This window comes from Populus alba, chromosome 1, assembly GCF_005239225.2.
Source record: "Populus alba chromosome 1, ASM523922v2, whole genome shotgun sequence".
Lineage (NCBI taxonomy): Eukaryota > Viridiplantae > Streptophyta > Magnoliopsida > Malpighiales > Salicaceae > Populus > Populus alba.
Window position 1 is genome coordinate 19,719,964 of NC_133284.1, and position 21,598 is coordinate 19,741,561.

General features: G+C 30.0%; 1 protein-coding gene across 1 annotated transcript; it reads left to right on the forward strand.

Moving 5' to 3' along the window:
* The first annotated feature begins 11,414 nt into the window (after positions 1-11,414).
* Positions 11,415-18,396, forward strand: LOC118042561 (protein PAF1 homolog). The gene is given in 13 exon segments (XM_035050263.2): positions 11,415-12,111; positions 12,113-12,760; positions 13,858-13,926; positions 15,066-15,173; positions 15,266-15,443; positions 15,534-15,610; positions 15,715-15,834; positions 16,601-16,706; positions 17,185-17,271; positions 17,402-17,470; positions 17,555-17,626; positions 17,718-17,861; positions 17,952-18,396. Coding segments are annotated over 13 exon segments (2,019 nt in total). The 5' UTR covers positions 11,415-11,911; the 3' UTR covers positions 18,093-18,396.
* The last annotated feature ends 3,202 nt before the right edge of the window (positions 18,397-21,598 follow it).

Sequence of the window (21,598 nt, forward strand, 5' to 3'; positions counted from 1 at the left end):
CTTTTAAATATTGTCAAGAATTCATGATGCTAACTTATGTTAACAACAAATCAAGTTCCTTTCATAGCACAGGTGTAGATAATACCATACGGTTGGGCTATGAGAGTGCCAAGCATTTGATGTACCAAGTGTTATACAACACAAATCTAGATTAACCATTTAACAAGCAAGGTATTAAGAATTAGTAAGATAAAAAGATAAGACATGTTAATATTAAACATTAAGGTTCATGTTGAGTTTGCACTATACTTATTCTTACACCATTAGTGTAATCTTTTCACCTTAACATAATAAACTTAGCTAAAAATAATGAAGAAGAGAAACATAAATAAACAAAATAAGAACATAAGTAAGATACAAGTTAACTAAGTAAAGGAAAGGAAATGAAAAGCATAAACAAGATATTAATGAAAGCAAAACTTAAGAATTACAAAAAATATAAAGAAAGAAATAAAGAGCATGATCTTGATCTGAACAACCAAGATGCCTAAATGCATAGCAAATGCCTCCTTTTATAGGCCAAAATTTAGAACTATTGATTTGATGACTAATTGTTTAGTGGGTGGCCAACTTTGGACTTGGTGAAAATCCTTATCTTCTTGTTTAAATAAAACATCATTGTTAACATCAGAACTAGAACCAACTGTATTCATGAAAGTTATAGGAAATTGTCTTATCTTTTCAAGAAAACAAATTGAGGTCATTTGGACTTCTAGAACTCGAGATATAGGTTGAACACTGAATAGTGTCTAGGTTGTAGGACAAATTCGGACTTTTCCGTTGTTGCTATAATTTGGACTTGAAAACGGCATTTTTAAATCTTGAACTCCACATGAAATTTTTAGGCCTATGTCTTTACCGAATCTGTCCAAAAAATTAAGGTCATTTGGACATCTAGAACTCGAGATATGACCCAATTACCGAACAGTATTTCAATTTTGACTGCACCAACATCTCTTTTCTAAGTTTGGCCCTCTCTTTGTCCTTTCAATTTCAATACTTAAACTCATTAATCAATCTTTTTATTTATGTGACATACCTACATTTAAGATGAACATTTACCATAAATTAAATGTATTTTATATTATTAGGTATGTTATTATAAAACATGTTTTAGTTAAGTAGTTATTGATACTTCAAGTGCAAAATGATATATAAAACCTTGATAAAAATGCACTTTTAAGTACTAATCATGAATTAGAAGTCATATATCTTGAGATCATATATATCCCACATTTTAATAAGCATGATTGTGTAGGGAGATCCTGTACTATTTGTCAAAAATAAAGATGGTATACTTAAACTGAGCATCAATTATCGACACTTAAATAAAATGAACATGAAGAATAAGTATCTGCTTCCACAGATAGACAATATGTTTGATCAATTAAAGGGTGCTAAGGTATTTTTCATATTATATTTGAGGTTTGGGTACCACTAGTTAAGGATTATAAAATAGGATATGCAAAAAACAGTTTCTAGTAATGTCTTTTGGGTTGACAAATACCTCAACAATATTTATGGATTTGATAAATCAGGTTTTTCAGCCATACTTGGATAAATGTGTTGTAGTGTTCATCAATGATATATTAGTGTATTTTGGCTCTTATTTGAAACATGAGTAGTATTTAAGGAAAGTATTATAAATACTAATAGAAAATAAATTGTATGCAAAACTAGATAAGTGTGAGTTTGGGCTTAAAGAAATGGCGTTTTGGGGACATGTTATATCTATAGAAGGAATATTTGTTGTCCAATAAAGGTAGAGGTTGTTTTAAAGTGGGAGAAACATACCAATGTGATGGAAATCCATAGTTTCTTAAGTCTTGCTTGATATTATCGAAACTTTATTAAGGGATTTTTCAACTATTGCATATCTTTTGACTTGATTAACATGTAAAGAGGTCAAATTCATTTGGTTAAGGAATGTGAGGGGAGTTTTCAATAATCGAAAGGAAGGCTCATTTATGCTCCGGTGTTGACTATGTCATATGGGACTAAAGGGTTTGTAGTGTTCAGTGATGCTTTAAAAAGAGGTTTGAGGTGTGTGTTGATGTAACATGGAAGAGTAATTGCTTATGGGTCAAGAAAATTGAAGCCTTATAAAGTAAATTACCTCGTGCATGATTTGGAACTTGCAGAAGTGATGTTTTCTCTTTGGGTATGGAGACATTACTTGTATGGATCTCAAGTGCAAATTTTCATGGATCACAAGAGCTTGAAGTATTTAATGTCAAAAAAAGAGCTAAATATACAACAAATGAGGTGGATGGAATTGGTAAAAGACTAAGATTGTGTGATTAACTATATCATCCAAGAAAGGCTAATGTAATTGTTGATGTTTTAAGTCAAAAAAGAAGGGCAATGGTATGTGGTGTGAAGGTTCAAAAGTGAAGGGTTTTAACATAACTAAAAAGGATGAACTTGCAATTGAGTATAGGACCGAAGAGATTCTTAATAGCTCAGATTAAGATTTGATCGATACTATGGGATAAAATACTAGAGGCTCAACAGATGGATAAGAAAATAGTAAAAGTTAAGGAAAAGTTTACTTGTGATGGGTTAGTGGCAATGGATAGGAGGGTTTACTTGTCGAATGACAAAGCTCTAATTTGACTCTAAAGGATTAAGATTGGTATGGAAGTTAGGGAGAAATGTATAAAATAAGAAAATTATTATTAAAGACTAATGTTTTCAATATTGAGTTGTAATTAAAGGAATTGTTATATCAATATCATTTTAATATATTTATTATTGTTTATGGTTGCTTCATTTATTGTAAAGTTATGTTGCACTTTCAGGGTCATCTTATTCACGTCAATAGTAACCACATCTTATTCTACTTTTGTTATCGTAGATTAGAAGTAACGTGTATCATTTTGGGATTGTTTGTAATGTTACTTAATTGTGTAATAGCCATGTTAAACCTTTACTTTTGATGCATGAACACATACAAATTTTATTACTAAGATATTTTCATGATTTTATGTTTGTGTTTGATTTCTATTTTCCCTAAAATGGATAATTATTTACGAATAAGTTTCTTAAGGATTTGAGTGAAATAATGAGTATCATTGATGTGATTAAAATCAAGGATGATTGGATTATGAATGCAAAATGTGAATTAGAAGTGTAACATATTATTGATGATAACTTGGGATCTCCTTTTATAAAGAAGACTTTACCGAAATTTTAGTAGATTATAAAAAAAAAAAAAATCTCGTGTTTTAATAAGAACATGTTTTGTCCCAGTATTTAGGACTGTTACATAGCATTACAAACAGGTAACCATATTAATTAGGGTCGAGCCAACCTGAAATATCTCACTCACGGGTCGGATCATGAGTTTAGAATAACCTCATAAAAAAATAAAGAGGATTATAATGCTCTTTTTAAAAATAAAAAATATATATGTTAACTTTTCAAACTTATAATTTTGGTCACTATATCCGATCAATTTTGTGAATCTAAAAAAAAAAACATGAAGGCCAATTCTCAATCAATCAATTATTGATGGATGAAATTGGAAAAAAAAAAAATTCAATTATAAAAAAAGAATTCAAAAAATAGAAATTAAAAAAAATGAGAATCAAATTTGAAAAATAAATAAATTGTATATTTGATTGAAGGGTAAAATTAAAAAGAAGAATCAATTTAGTAAAAGGACAAAAAAAATCAAAAGAATGAGGATCAAAATTGACATAAAAATTAAAACAATGTTTCGATTAAATGATAAAATTGAAAAGAATAATAACTTTTACAAAAAAAAAAAAAAAAAACCCAAGAAAAAAATTAGGAATCAAAACAATGAGGATCAAATTAGAAAACATAATATCATTAATTTGAATTGAATGATAAAATTAAAAACTAATAAAACTTTTACAAAATAATCAAGGAAAAAAAATAGAAATTCAAAAAATAAAGACCAACTTAGAAAACATCATATTTGATAAATTGGGATTAAAGGATGGAATAAAAAACAAATAAAACTTCTACAAAACAGCCAAGATAAAAATTAGAAATAAAAAAAAAAAGGATTGAAGTTGAAATATCAATAACTAAGAAGGTCAAATTGTAATTTCCAAGGAAGGAGAGAGGATAGAAAGGAAAAAAAATAAAGGCACATCGGTGACAAATCGGATCAACACCAAACACACGTGCCACACCAACAAAAAAATAACACAACAATGCTTCCAACAATATGGTATAAAGGCATTTTTGTACATCAAGAGGTGCAACACTCATTTATCCTTTTTATTTTTTTTATTGATGAAAATGACAAATTGCCTCTAAGCTAACTTTTATTGATTACGCTAAAATCTTTGTAAAAATATGAAAAATCCCCTTCACTCCAAGTTTAGATTTTTTCTTTTTCTTTTAAATTTATTTGCATAGTTTCATTGTGCATTTAATTGTTTATTATTTTTTTTATTTTATAAAATACAAAATTTCCCTATAGTTTAAATTGTAATAACAAAAAATTCATTGGAAAAATACAAGAATACCCCTTAATGCTATATTTTTTTCTTTCTTTCAAAGATATTTCAATCGTGAATCAAACAAGCCTTGTGAAAAAGACTTAAACGTCCTTGATTGCTTGTTATTAACATATCATAATGCCTTTGAAAAGACTTTAATTTTCCTCTCACTTTTTTTTTTTTTTTTTCCTAATCTTGTTATTGACATATCAAAATAAATATTCTAAAACCAAAAATTATATTTTTTTTTCATTAGAATTTCTATAAGCTTAAGTGAATATCACATTTTACTTTGTTGCTTTTTTTTTTTTTTTTCATTTAACAAAATCATATGTTGATCTTACATATGCCTTGTCTTGTTTTTTTTTTTTTTTTTTTCCAACTAATTTCTCCCACTAGTTTTGAATTATTCATCAAATATTATGTTATTTTTTTTATTATATAATGTATCATATTAGTGATATTTATTTTTCATTATTTGTGTTTGTGTTTAATAGTTAATTACTATTGACTACTTTGATGTTTTTTTTATTGATCTTCATTCTTTTAATCAATGAAATTTTTATTTGTCAGTAAATTATGAAAAGTAAAAACTAAATTAAAATTATTTGAAGGAAGGATTTGAAATTAAAACATCCTCCATTGTGCAAATAGTGATTATTAGTATCACTAGTTCAAAGGCCCATTGATCTAACAGCGAGTCATTTAGTTGAATTAAACACTTTGTTTTCAATACTAGATTATGTTTTTTATTTAATACATATTAATAACAAAACACGATTTAAAAATAAAAACATTATGGGTCAATAGTGTTTTTACTGTGGATTTATACAATTTTTCGAGTTCAATTTTTCTTTCTTATCTTGTATTTCAATCATTTTGGTGCACGAGATTCATTTATTCCTTCTTTCTCCGGCAACTGAGCCTTTTCTCTCGGTGCGTCCACTTACTTCTTGTCATGAAGGGACGCTAGCCTAGTGGCTATTGTTGGATTAAAAGTAGCTAAGTTCATTTATGGATATTTGGTGAGGTTGAATTCGTGTTCTCACAACTTTCTTTATAGTGGCTATGCTCTGGGAGAATTGGTTGTTTGTTGTGAAAATAAGTCAAGGCACTCTCTCATCATTTTTTCTAGCGTATTGCATATTAGGGACCAATTAACATGCATAATGCAATACGTATAATTTTGAAATCAAATTATTAGCGAAGATCTTTACGGAGCAAAGCTTGAGTATGCAATTTTTATGCTTTAGAAGTTGTAAATATAGGATTCTTGATTCTTTTTCTTTTCTAAAAATAATTAAGTTTTCTAAGGAAAAATAGGGGAATTTATGTAAGGATTTGGTTATAATTGGAGAATTGTAACAATAATGATAACATTCTAAACATCATTCCTAAATAGCCAAGGCACACTTGTTCAAAATGATTTAATTAGGTGATATGATAGACAAAAAGGCATGGTTGACATTTTTAGGTAATGATGCTTACTTGCCACATCTTTTATAGTTGATTGATTTGATTTATTTAGCATATAAAATAAAAGAATATAGGGGTATTGGCTATACTAAAAATAAGTTATCATCACTCTATACTAAAAGACATAAGCATTTTACTGTTTAAATTCATAGTAAAATGTTGATTTTACCCTTCTCTATTATTGATAAGCAGTTTTTAGAATAATTGTGATTTTTTTTAATTTTCACTTTAGTTCTCGAACTTTTATTTTATGTGATTTGGACCTTTTAAGTCCAAATTTGCCCCTAATTGCATTTTTTTTAGGAGGGATGGTCGAATTAAAAGATAAGGGACTGAAATAAAAATCTTAGGTAACATGGGGGCGGGTTGAAAGTTTTGTTAAAACATTCATTTTAATCCCCATAGTTTTTAGATATTAGGAGGCTAGCCCCTTGAATTTTAAGACAAATACATTTTGGTACTTAACTTTATTTTCCTCTATTTTTAGTCTTTTTTTGTTGGGAGGGGAGAGAGGGAGTCGTCGTATTCTGGTTTAGACATAGAAAGTGGTTGTTGGGGAAGATTATAGCCACCAAAACGGTTGTGTTTTATGTTAAAGGTTCCATATGATGAGGGGGGTTACATTTAGGGTTTTTTTTACCTTAAAAACATCTAAAAATCTGATCTTGAGAAAAAAAATTTGTTTCTAGTGGATTTCGGGTTTTGGGGTATTTTTTGGGTTTTTTGCGGCCATAGATTGGTTTAATAAGGTTTTTATGGTGTTTTCTACGTGTTTTAGGTCAAAATTGGTTGAAAATGGGTTTGCAAATGCAAACAACAAATGACATTGTTTATCTGGCCACCATAATGGGCAGATTCTAGATTGTGCCGGCAACATGTCATTTTTATTTTTAAACTATTTTAAAAATAAAGGCCCACATACAGGCCTTACTTTATTGGGCTAGTTACTAGGCTTGGCCTAATTCTTTTTTATTATTTTTTTTTAAGTTTTCAGTTTTTTAAAAAATAATGCATTATTTATATGTATTTTTTCAAATAAATTTTGATTTTATATTTTATTATATTGTGATTATTTTTAAATAATATTGGGTATGTTTAATTTTTAAAAAGGGAGGTATGATTCATTTGTGATTTTTTCTTAATTTTATATACATTAAATTTTTTTTTTAATATTAATTTTTTTATAAGATTTTTTATATTTGCAGCCTTATGTTATTTTTTAAAATTAGTATTCAATAAATTTTATTTATGTATCGGTTTCTATAATAATTTTTATATGTTTTTCTATTACATATTTATTTTGATATAGGAATTCATTCGATATAATCAAGTAAATTACTCATATTGCAATGTTTAATATTTTGATCTTCATGTTTTTCTTAGTTTTCTCAATTTTATTTTTTTATTGTTAATGAATTTTTTTTATTGCTTTATACAATGGTTATTGATTTGTTTAATTAGATGAGTGCATACGTTTTTTGATTTATATCTAAAAGTTTTTTTTAGTGTAAGAAAACAAGTTGAACAATTATGTATTCTCATTTTTTATTAATCATGTTTTAATGTTTAAGATTTGATGCTTATTCTTATTATTATTTTTCCTTGGATATTTTATGAAAGTTTCATTGTTTTTAGTTTCACCCTTCAATCCAAGTTTATAGTGTATTATGTTTTTTTTTTTTTTTTGTCTTCATTCTTTTTTTTTTGTCTTTTTATTCATATTTTTATTCTTTTTCAATTTAACTCTCAAACTTAAAATTTTTTGTTGCCTTTTGATTTTTTTTATTGCAATTTTAACAATCATTATTTTTATTGTTTTTTTTTCATTTTTGTGTTTTTTTTTTTTTTTTTTGTGATTTTAACCTTCATAATTTTTTCATGTATAATACTTTTAATTTTATAACTTAGGTCACTATTTAAAAGGTTAAGAATTTCAAGTTAGTTAAGAATCATATGACCACCAAAAATTAAGAAGAAGTGTTAATAGATATATGAATTGTATTAGGAGTCATGTTATGAGCTTCTAATAAATATTTATTTTTAGTATGTTATCAGCAGTTTGTATTTGTATAGAGTTAGGTGTTACCCTAAAGGTCTTTAATTACCATGAACTATTTGTTTTGATGATAATAATATATTATTGCTTCTAATTTGTATGTCAAAGTATTATTGTTGTAAAAATTATTCTACATTAAATTGAAGTTATAGACTCTTTGGATGTAAACTTGACTTGAAGGTTCTCAAGTTTGTATATTTTTATATAATCAAGTCTTTGTAGGATTTACTATGGTATTATAAAATGAATTTTACTCAATAAATATTTTATTAACAAATTTCCATCCAAAAATACTCTTAAGTGCATAAAATATTACATAGTGAAAAATACCTCATTAAATATTATTTCATCACATATTTTGGTATTTTACTTAAAATGAATAGCATGAATTTTATTGCATGCTATTGCACTTTAAAATATCTTAATGCCCACTTGTAGCTAAAATCTTATCACATGGGTTTTATATTTTTTATTAATTATTAGCTAAAATAGTAAACTAATAATTTTGAGAGAAATGTGCTTAATACTCAACTTGCTCTTGCAAGAACTCTTTTCTCTAAAAAATTCTTCTGCTAGCCATTTCTCACATTCAAGAGAAATACTTAGAAGAGCAAAATTTCTTATTTATTTTTCTTCCATGTATGTAACGACTAGTTTTAGGTTCTTTCTATAAATACTCAATTGATTTAATCTAAGAACTCTATCACTCCCCTACTTTTTATAATCTTACATAATTGATGCTTTGAATCTTTTTTCTTTTTTTTTTCTTTTTTTTTTCTAAAAAGCTTTTATTTATCTTTGTATTCTTTTGAAAAGCTTTGAATCTCATATGGCATCAAATTAATTTTTCATCTTTGTGAGTTAAATTATATTTTATAAAGAATTAAGCTTAATCTTTGTAATCTTATTTTCTAAGGATTTATTTTTCTTTATATAAGATAAACATATTGTGAAAGTGTAAGTAACATTTGAACTAATTAATTGGGTATATTCTTTGATAAAGAGTCAAAGAGAGGCTTACAATCTTGAGTCTTTAAAAAATATTGTGCAAGGTTTTCTAATCTTGAGTCCATAAAAAAATTAGGTGATAAATTTAATCTTTAGCCTGCAAAAAGATTGAGTTTAATCTTGAACCTAAAAAGAAAATTGTGTTAGGTTTGATCTTGAGCTTGTAAAAGAATTGAGTTTGTTATTAAATCCATAAAAAAATTAAGTTAGATCCTCAACCTGAAAAATAAATGAAAAAGATTTTCAATTTTTGAACTAATATTGTATAAAAGTTTGGTCTATGAGTATTAAAGAATGATGCAAAGGCTCCAGAGCCATTCCATCCTAGCTAATTCCCTCACCATTTGCTTTCATTGATGAAAACAAGAAACAAAACATCTCATCATGTGTCCTTGGATTGAAATAAATATTGAATTATCTTTCAATCAACCATATTTTGACTAAAAAAATCTATGGAACCTATGCATCATTCTTTAACACTCCTTGGCTCAAAATAATAAGTGAAAAAACTTCATTATAAGTGACTCAAAGCCTTTTCTTTCATTTTCCTTAGGTGTGAGAGTGAAAATGGGATGTTAAAAAGTTTAAAATCTGGATTTTATACATTCAATCGTATAATTAAGATATCTCTAAGCAAAGACGCGTCATGCATGGATATACATGGATTTTTGCGACAAGGATAGAGGTGACGATGATTAACAAGTTAGAATTAAAAGATAATATTCTGACTTTTACGTATCAGTTCCTATTGGCAAGCAATTATCAGTAAATGTCATTTATAAGACATTGCCACGTAAACGACATGCATACTGCCATTAGAACAAAGATTCTTTTAGACTTAAAAGTTTACCATACTTAGCAGATTTTACTTATTTTATAACATCACAATGACCACTAGGTAGCACGTAATTTACCTTTTAAATTTGACAGAAGTAAGAAAAAATCCAGGGATAATAGAAGGAGGCTTATAATATCAATTTGTTGCTCTCAAGTATTTTTCATGTTCATCACGCCGATGGATTCAAACCTAGACAAGAATCGCTTTTTCGTGTAAGTTTTTCTTTCTTTCTTTTGTTTTTGTTTTTAAATCTATGATAAAATTTAAAATCTATAAACAATAAGATTATCAAATCTTAATAAATTAAATTATAGATCTAACTTTTTATTTGTCAAATTCATAATAAATCTCAATTTAAAATACCACATTTCAATTCATAGAAACTACTCCTTGGTAATGGTACAAGCAAGTGTTCAATTCTCATGCTCTATCTTTTTTAGTTTACTTAATTAAAGCTTTATATATAATGTTTATATATCTTGTAAATTACATAGCATGATTGAAGACATATGAGGCTGAAATAATGCAAATATTAAAAATTAATTTTACTTTTTTAAAAAATTAAGATAACTTGTAAAAATAATAATAATATTTAATTCTATGCAACTAACCTTAATTACCAAATAAGAGTTTGTTTGGTTATATTTTTTCAGCTCTTTTAAAACTCAAAAAATATTTTTTTTATGATTTTGAAAAAGTATTTAAAAATAAAAATCAAAGCACGGTAAATCTGCATAAAACATGAATATAATATAAGCTCATGAACTTTTAAAATTCACAAGACACACACACATGTATATGCATGCATGAACGTGCATTAGTCTCGACTTTATTATAAAATGACAACAAAAAAGTCTCAAACATAATATCATAATAAAAATGTCATTTGATAAATAACATTAATTTTGATAGAGCATAAGTTGACACCGAGTTCATTCTTCAAAACAAAAAAAGATGTAAATGTACATTCAAGTATATGCAGTGGAGCATAGAATATTAAAGTATTTTAAACAAATCATTCGGATACTTTCAATTTAATATAAATATCACTAATTATCTTTCAATTTTCCACAATTATCACAATATGAAATTGACATAGAATTCATTTACTAATTATCATGTTGTACTTAAAAGTGTGCTTATTTAAAACAAATCTGAAATTATGAAATTTGTAAAGAAAAACAAAAGATTTTAGATGAAATTAAAATAACATATAAACCTCAGTCAACAAATTGAAATTAATAATAGTTGAAGTTTTAAATGTAGACACTTACCAATCCATGTTATTAGCATTAAGAATAATTTATTCATTAATTTTAAAAATATAGTTTAATTAGTCAGGTTATAAGATTGTTTTTTTAAAAATTACTAGTTTGAGTTTTATAAATTTTAAAATAATTAAAAATTTACATAATAATTAATTTTAAAGTATGTAAAATTAAAACGAATTATATAAAAAATAATCCAAACATTAATAATAATAATAAAAATTATCCATACCCAATGCGTAGCTTAGTGGATATATATATATAAAAGAAGTAATACATGGAAAGTAAATGGCACTCTCTTAGGTTAAAGTATATCTACTTCCACGGGTAAGAAAAATATTAAGCTTTAGTGTTGAGCGTCATCTAGATACTCCTGCGAAGGAGATGAACAAGGAATACAAATACTAGAGTTGCCGAAATCCGGACTATAATGATGTCAAGGCCGAAATTTGGCGATAAGTAGCAAAAAAGAAAGGCAGAGTATTTCTTGCTGTGTGCGACCTGGGAAAGGAGGGTCTGAACAAGGCATTAAGAAAGCTCTCTCTTTCTCTCTCAAGGATCTACTTGGGCTCTGCCAATAACAGTTGAGTTGAGATTCATTTCAATTAGGGTTTTAAGATTTGCCGGTGAGTTCAATTCTTTCCAGTTTTTGTTTCACTGTCGATGGTAACTAGGGTTTTTCTTGCCTGAAGAGAATTTCAGATTTTTAACACTTCATACTGACATAGTTGTAGAACTTGGATTTGATTCTCAATAATTGAATTTAGAAAAATAAGCAATAGCAACAATGGCCTCCTACAGGCCATTCCCTGCACCACCACCACCACCGCCACCACAACAACCACCACAACCACAACCACCGCCACCACCACAACAACTGCAAAGACCAAATCAGTATCCTCAAAATTACAATCCTCAATTGGCCCCACCACCACCACCACAAAACTATCAGAATTTCTCGCAACATTACCCTCAGCCGCCCCGCCCCGCCCGCCCCTCCATTGCCTCACCAACAATACCCTTATCAGCCACCCCCTCCTCCTGAATCCTCATACCCACCTCCTCCTCCAACAGCACCACAACAGCAACGGCCACCACCACCTAATTTGTACTACCCGCCTTCACATTACGGTCATCAACCAATGCAGCATCCACCTCCACCTCCACCCCCTCCCCCTTCATCTCCTCCACCTAGTTCTTCAGCTCCACCCCCACCACCTCCCAGCTCCCCACCCCCAGCCCCACTTGCTGTTGAAAGAGATAAAGGGGTATATCGGGAGAGTAGGGAATATGATAATTCCAATCATGGGAAACATCATCATCAACAACAAAAGCCACAGCTTCCACCAGTGGGAAAGAAGGTGAATGGGCACTCTGGGAGGGTGGAGACAGATCAGGAGAGGAGGTTGAGGAAGAAGAGAGAGTTTGACAAGCAAAGGCAGGAGGAGAAGCATAGACAGCTGTTGAAAGAGTCACAGAACCCAGCTCTGCCGAAGAACCAGACGATGTCTTCTCAGAAAGGGCATGGTTCCATTGTTGGTTCGCGATTGGGGGATAGGAGGGCCACTCCATTGTTGGGTGGGGAGAGGACTGAGAATAGGTTGAAGAAGCCAACGACCTTCTTGTGCAAGTTGAAGTGAGTTTGTTGTACTGAATCTCAATTTCATATCCGGAGCTCTTAATCATGAATGATGTTTCTTGTCCTATAACCAGAATAACAGCAGAAGTTGTAGTCAATCCAATTTGTCTCAGCCTGCTTTCATCAGTGAAGTCTGTAGCCTGCTATTGTTGTTTTAACAGAATTTGACTGAAACACTTAGGCTTCTTATGGAAATTGAACTTTAACTAGCTGGTCCTTTAGCACTCCAGTGACCACTTTTAATACTATTATTAACTCTGGTAGATTAACTATGTTAGTTTGATATGGTGTTTTAGGGGCCTCGGGTTTGAATGCATGGATTTTTGGAAATTGTTTGTTATTTTCTTAAAATTAGGTGTTACCGGACTTGCAGTAATGCATGATATATTACAGCAATTTATCAACATCAAGCCCTACTTCTATGATATTGACTTGATGTTGTTGTCTTTCTTAATGTTTCTACTCTTTGGAACTTAGCAGCAATGTTGATATGAAACCTTAACAATCAACTGTTTTGGTTCTTCAGTATACGCTTCAGCTTTCTTTTTTATTAACTAATGATAGGTTTTCTGTTATGCATGTGGTAATTTCTTGTGCATGTTGCATGTCTAAGATCTTCATGTATTGTATGGATGTTCCAGTAAATAGGTAAGGACATTGAATTCTTAGGTTATTCAATAAGGAAAATTACCTGTGTGTCTCATCTGAAAACCACTTCTATTTTCTATGGGAATGTAGATAAGACTTACCAAATGCTTTGCTTTGAATCTGTTGGTAACTTAGTTGTGTGGATTAGGTGGGTTCTGTATATGAAATTTGAAGAAGTTTCTCCTATGCCTATTTTTCTTATTTTACTACGCCTTCAAACCCATTTATCTTATTAGGTTTGTTATGCACTTTTGATTTTATGGATCCTTTGTGATGATTTTTAGTATGAGTATAGTTTAATACTCTAGATATGTCATCCAGTTGACAGGCAAGTAACATTTGTTGTACATTTTAGTTTTTGCTTCTTCTTCTTCTTCTTTTTTACATAAATTTTTATTTGCCTACTTCCAGTACTGATGCTATTTTGACTTGCTTGCTTTTTGAAGATTCCGGAATGAACTTCCTGATCCGAGTGCCCAACCAAAGCTGATGCCTTTAAAGAGAGATAAAGATCGGTATGTGCATGTAGCATATGAGTTTTATATATCTGCATTTAAGTAATATAACTTAAAAATTTAATTTGAGGCGTGCCTACAATCTTTCCCAAAAAATGGACATGATAAATATCTGTTTGACCTCAAGTAGAGTGTTGAGAATACACTTGTATAAGTTTATTTACATGGGAAGAAGCTTGTACCAAACTTAGATTGTGATCAATCTGCTGTTCTCATAATCTGCCCTCCCCCAACACACATGCAACAAATATTCCTAGGTTACTATCTAATTTTGGGAGTTTACCTAGGTTCCTAGCTTTATTATATTTTTCAAAATATATCGTCACAGTTATTTGAAAGGAAGAATCTTGGTTAAAGAGGTGTCACTGTGTCAGTAGGAAGTGTTGCATTAGTTTATTGGTATTCAACACAGTTATTTGAAAGGAAGAATCTTGGTTAAAGAGATGTCACTGTGTCAGTAGGAAGCGTTGAATTTAGTTTATTGGTATTTGAGCTAGGATATAATAACTGTTGCATTTCTTCAGTGCTTGCATGATTCTAAAATGTTGTGATCCTGTTTATCCTGCAAGCTGGTGGTACGAACATGAAGAAGCTTAAAGAGTGCAATGGGATACAATTATGTTGGAAAATGACTGGTAAATTAGTGAGATGGATAGCATAAATAATAATTTTTTTAAGTTGTATAAAGCTCTAGTAAGGCAGGCAATATACATATAATTAACATATGGAAGACTTGAAACAATGCTGGTCTCTTATAGCATTTTATATGGCTATATGATGTTGTGAAGAAAGCAACGAGTTGCTAATAGAGTTTATAATTGCATGGATGGACAAACTGGTGATTAATGAGCACGGCCATGCCCGTTGCTGTCATTTTTGTAAGTGGCAACTCCAGTGATCTCATGGTGTTTAGCAGATAGATTTTATTAGGATTGAATTTATCTCCTATCCCATCTTACACTGGCATTGATTGATTTTTATGAAGCTCTCTGTAGATTTTTTATACAGAACAATTTCAAGCTAAGGGTAAAAAATTCTCCAGAATTTCTAGTTGCCTAATTTCTGTTGATATGCTTGGATATCATGCTATACTTCTACTATGGAACTATTGTAGTTTATATCAGTATTCTTATTTGCAGATTTACAAAATACACAATCACATCTTTGGAGAAAATGTATAAACCTCAACTATACGTTGAGCCAGATCTTGGAATACCTCTGGACCTGCTTGATCTCAGTGTATACAAGTATAATCTCTCAAAAGCCTAATTTTTTGGGGTCTTAGTAATCTGTACAACATGACAGTCCTGATCACCCTTTTCTCTACTGGTTTTGTTAGCCCTCCTAGTGTTAGACCACCTCTTGCTCCTGAAGATGAGGAATTGTTGCGTGATGATGAGACAGTCGCCCCTGTAAAAAGAGATGGCATAAGAAGAAAAGAACGGCCAACAGATAAAGGTGTTTCTTGGCTGGTTAAGACACAGTATATATCTCCTCTGAGCATGGAGTCAACCAAAGTGGGATTCTTTTCATGCACTTCATTGCATGTTATTTACTTCACAAAATGCTGAAAGTCGTTTCATAATCAATTACATTTGAATTTGCAGTCTCTGAACAAAAACCAAGCTAAAGAACTGAGAGAAATGAAGTCAGGTCGGAATCTTTTGGACAATCTCAATAACAGGTTTATATTTTTCTACCTTGCCTATGTGAAGAAAATGTTGGAAGACAAGTAGAAATTATATGACCCTTTATTTTACATTATTAAAGAATTAGTAATGTTTTCAGGGAGAGACAGATCAAGGAAATTCAAGCATCGTTTGAGGCAAACAAGTTACCTCCTGTGCACGCAACTAATAAAAACTTACATCCAATCGAGGTTCTGCCTCTGCTACCTGATTTTGAGCGGTATGGTGTTATTTATTGCTTTTTATATTGTGCTGCATAGAATGAAAATAGAATCGCTCCCTGCTGCCTCTCTCTTCCTATCTAATTTATCATGTAGCAGTGAAGTAAAGGTCTTTAATGCTAGCTAGTTCAGATGTTAGATTCCTTTCTTCTCATTCTCAGGTAGGAAAAAAAAGGCACGCAATGCTTCTTTTTCAAGAAACATTTGTTGTTCACATGAAGACATATATGCACTGAAATGATATTTTTGCATAGATTGCTTTCTTTTGCTTCAAATATTATGTTACACTCTCCATTCCATAACTGTTAGCTATTTAATTAACAATTATGTTCGAAAATTATTTATTAAGAAAGGGCTTAGTAACATTAATGAATTAATTTTTTTACTATATATACATTTTGAACTATCAATATAGTAACAATGACACTCTCTGGGATGTAGGAGGTATCATCTATGAAATGAAGAATTAGAATTTGCTGATGGCTGACCAAACTTTGGAACTTGTAAAATAGTGGATGATCATATTGCATTTTTCACTTTTTGATGCAACCTGCACCGTAGATTTTTTGGACTACTAACACCCTAGGCAGATGTTCAGCTTTAACATATTATTTATTGAAATTAAAAGCTGTGAGTTTTCTCCAAGATTGAGTGTCTCTCTCTTGCTTTTTTACCTCAAGGTCTGTATCTCTCTTGATTTGGTGATCTTGTTCTTGGCTCGACATCACTTTTAAATCTTTAACTTTACAGCTTTATTTGTACTAGGTATGAAGATAAATTTGTCACGGCAACATTTGATGGTGCTCCTACAGCTGATGCAGAAAATTACAACAAGTTCAATCCATCTGACCGTGAAGCCTATGAATCACGGGTATATTTGTTTAAGTGGATGTGTTGCATTGGAGCAGGCAAATGAGAGTTAATTTAGAATGTTTTTTATGCCCATTAAGATACTTTAGTTAAGTGTTTACGTAAATTAGAATGTTTTTATGATGCCTATTCAGATACTTTAGTTAAGTGAATGTATAGCCAGAAGCAGCAAAATAATATAGGTGCAACATTTATTTTTATTTATAATTTAATAACTAGGACCAACAATTGAGAAATAAGGACCAGATAAAATTTTCATTTGAGAAATAGGAAGTTGAAGTACTAATCAAAAGTGAATGGTAGAATATGGTGAACACAAGACACTAAATTTTTTGGGTTAATGTACAGTAGATGCCTTGAAACAAATCAGAAATTTTATTCTAACCTGTCATTAACCCATAGAATCTGGCATGACCTGTCCTAAAAAGTGAACGCTTAATGATGCATTTAGTTGAGTGGTTCTTAATGTTTAATTACAGGCTATTATGAAAGCTTGTGTGGCAACTGGTTCAGATCCAACTAACCCAGAAAAATTTTTGGCATACATGGTACCTTTGCCTGATGAGGTAAGATTGTACTTTATACATGCATATCAGCACTTCAGTTTTAGATTTCTCCTTGTTGCTAATATTCCAATGAAAGATTTTTTTCATGCTACACTGCTGTAATTATTTTTCTGTTATGTTATGGTAACAGATGTCAAAGGATATGCATGATGAGAGTGAGGATATCTCATATTCTTGGATTCGGGAGTATCATTGGGATGTAAGTACCTCTAGTTGGTTATGTTTACTTAGCAAGCTTCTGTGTGACCACTGAACAAATTTTTCTTCATAACACCTCAATCAGATACGGGGGGACGATGCGAATGACCCTACAACGTTCCTTGTTTCATTTGACGAGGCTGAAGCTCGCTACTTGGTATCAATATTCTCTCTCCCACATTTTTTCTCAGTGTACACATTTTGTGTTGGTTACTCTGGACTTTTACATTTCATTTTTTATCACACAGCCTCTTCCCACAAAGATTAATTTAACAAAGAGGAGAGCCAGAGAGGGAAGATCAGGTGACGAGATTGAACATTTTTCTGTACCCTCAAGAGTAACCGTGAGGAAAAGAGCCGTTGCTGCTACAATTGAACAGAGGGATTTGGGGGTAAGGACACAGAACCATCCATATGAATATTCATTTTTAGTATGCGTTGGATATTATGCCTCGATGACTTGAATTAAATTATGCTTTCAGGCTGCTTCAAGTTCAAGGGGTAATGATTCAAGGATGGGAGGAAGGTTTGAGGATGATGATGGCCTTGGAAGACTACAGAGGGTCGCTCAAGATGAGGACCTTGGACAGTCTAGTGAGGCAGAAGATGAGATGTCTGAATGATTCTTTGATTCAAATGTCACAGAAACTTCTGCATTTGCCTATTTGGGTTGGCAAGTGACTGGATGGAGATTATTTATGTATTCAGATGCTCATGATGAGAAACGATAATATTTCCCGCAATCCTTGCCAACACTCAAAATATACTTTTTGCCCCTCAGATTGTAGTTTGTTCTAGTTGATATAGATTTTCTAATAACACGAGGGCTAGAGAAAAGAAGCTATGAAAAAAAGGTTGGACATTATAGAAATCCTGTTTCATTTCATGTAATGTGTTCAAAACATTAAAATATTTTCGTTTCCTTTAGCCTCCTTGTTAAAAATAATTCTTTAAGCTATTTTGATTGGTTAGATGTTGCTAGGAATGGAAAATAATTATATCCGTCATTATTCTTTATTTTAGTTTGTGTATTTCTACTGTTCTTCTCCCAACATAAGTGATTCAAGCTTTTACCTTTCGCAGGATATATATATATATATTATATATATATATATATATATATATATATATATATATATATATATATATGAGAGAGAGAGAGAGATATCAAATAAATTTGAACTATGTATGTGAATAAATAAATAAAAAATCATTAAAAATATCTAAAAATAAATTTTGAAAAAAAAATGTTTAAATTAAAATATTTAATTTTAAAAAATCGAATATTTATCTATTTGTATTTTGTAAAATTTGTTTATTAAAATAATATTGTTATTTAAGTGAATGATAGACAGAAATAAATTAAATTGATCAAATAAAATAAAGGGGTGGAAATCATGCAAGACTAAAAATAAATTTTTTTATTTTTAAAAATAAAGTTTATCTATCTAAAAGATAAAAAAAAATTATATATAAATCAGAAAACCTTTTCAAATTTAAATATATAATTAAAAAATATATATTATTATTTAAAAGACGTTCTCTAAAAGAGAAAAAATAGGTATTAATTTAAATATAAATTCAAAATAAATTTAGAGAAAAAACCATAAAAATAATTATTAATTTAAAAAATTAGAAAAAAAAAAAAAAAAAAAAGAAGAAGAAGAAGCAAAAATCAAGTGTTATTGGGATTTGTCAGGCCACTCGTGCTAGCCAATTTTGTCAGGGCCCACACATAGGTCTGCCTTGGTAAGCCCATGCAATTAGGCCCTTGATTTTTTTTTTTTTTTGCAATTAACCACCCCAAAGTTTTTGCAGGAAAAAAAATCAGACGACTTCTCGTTTGATTTGCCTAGATTTTGATCACAATGATGATCGAAAAATTAGAACTTTCAGTTTTTTTTTTTTAAAATCTAAAACCCTATTTTTCAACTCATTTTTTACCCAAAACACTTTTAAAACACTGTAGGAATCGTTATAAACTTATTTATGGCCTACAAAACCCCAAAAAAGCCGCCCTCAAAATTGAAATCAACCTGAATCCTAAAAATCAACCTGAGCTCAAATTTATTTTTTTTTTACAAATTTTAAAAGTACAAAAAAACTTAATATGAACTCTCCTCATCAAATGGAGTCATTTGATATAAATATAGTTCGTTTTAATTGCCTAAATCAGTATCAACGATACTTTTCTCTCTCTGCTACTGAAATTTGATGACGTTTCTCTATCTCTTCTCTCAACCAAGAACAAAAAAATAACAAAAATAAACTTTTTTATATCAAAATTGAATTGAAAAAAATATTGAGGTATTAAAATTGTATAATTTACGTGATTTTTAAAGTTCAAGTACCAAAGTGCATCTTTTTCTGAAACTTATGGCATGCCACCCATTGTTGACATCGTTTTCATTTTGGCCCCTCTTCTTTCAATCTCACCTTTCCATAAGAAATAAAAATCAATTGGTTTTTAATTAAGACTAAACTACAGCAGAAAAAGAAGTTTGAAGACCAAATTAAAAAAATATATAAATTTTGTATAACCCATTCACAGTAATGTGTGAGATGATGAACCATTAAGGACTAAAGTTGAAATACCGATAACTAAGAGGGCAAAACTATAATTTTTTATAGAGCAAAGAGAAAAGAAGAAGAAAAAAACTAATTAAGGATAAGGGTTGTACCCCACAGTATCCCAAGTCAATAAAAATAAAGTTTGGCCATGAATTATTCGTGTAAAGAACCTTTCTTGTCCTTTTCAAATTGCATGATCTCACGACATTTAAAATCCTTTTACTAAAAGAAAGATCTTGAAAGAAATGGAGCCTTGCACAGTGAAAAACCCATGCCTTCTAGAGTAATACTTAATTAATATGTGATAGCTGGAAAACTATCTTCAAGAGCAACACATAATCCTTGAAATTGCTTAATAAATCCAATTGTATGTAGTGGACTCTTTCTTAAAAGAAATTAAATCTCAATTGATTCCAAGTCTCAAACAATTAGTGTCAATTGCCGTCATACACTACTAAATTGTTGTCCCGTGTTTTCCACTTCAAATTGATTGCCTAAAAATGTATATTTATGGCATTTAACCAATCCAGATGGATCTAAACAACATTAATATGATTTAATTTCTTCTAATAGTAATGACTTAACCCAATAGTGGAACAATATACTGCCTGATTTCTCCCAGAACAAGAAAAATATGAAGTAGCTAACAGAGGAACCCTAACATAACAGAATGTCCTCCTGAAAATAAAATCTCATGCATTGATCGATCCATATGTATTTCCTATAAGCTTAATGATTGAAATTTATCTAGGAAGTGATTTTGGAAAGAATCATATGATAAAATTAGCATTATTCAACTAAGAAAAGAAAAGTTATCTCCCTCTAATACACCATGGTGAGTGGTTTTCTTTTCACTTCGTTGCCACAATTAGACACATTGAAAGATGTATAGTTGTCTTCTTCAAAGTCAAACATGTCCACATCCTCTATTGCACATAGACGCATGTCATGGGGTTTTGTTGGAGTCGTCACTTAATTGTTTGGTTCAAGATTGCTAAGAAACCTGTGTATACTGGTTCTATTAGAGATTCAAGGGTATAGGATTAGTTGTGGCTAGGTAATATATTAGCACTTCTAGCACATCATATCTAAAGTAAGTTGTTTTATATGGTTTGATGTAGTTTAGAGGTTTTGATAGTTTTCTGATCGGTGGTCTAACTATGTCTTAGGATTGCGATTTATTTGTGTGAATAAATCTTGTGTCAAGAATTTATTATGAGCTCGTATACCCAAATAAATTCTTATGAAAAAGGTTTTCATAATTTGTAAATTACAGTGAAAATACTCTCAATTAAAATTGGTGACTATTTAGAATAACTTTAAGAATTTTCTGGTCAACTTCTTATATTTAAATACCAACCTCCCTTGGAGGTCCAACATTTATACCATAATATTGATTATTAATTCTCATGAATTAGAATTTTATCGGTTATTGAAATATTGACCAAATTCTTATGGATTCAATAAACCAGTTATTAAATCCCAAAATAAACGCAAATATGAAATTTGTGTATACAGATACTAAATGATATGATTTTTTATATTTTTGATAGAATTG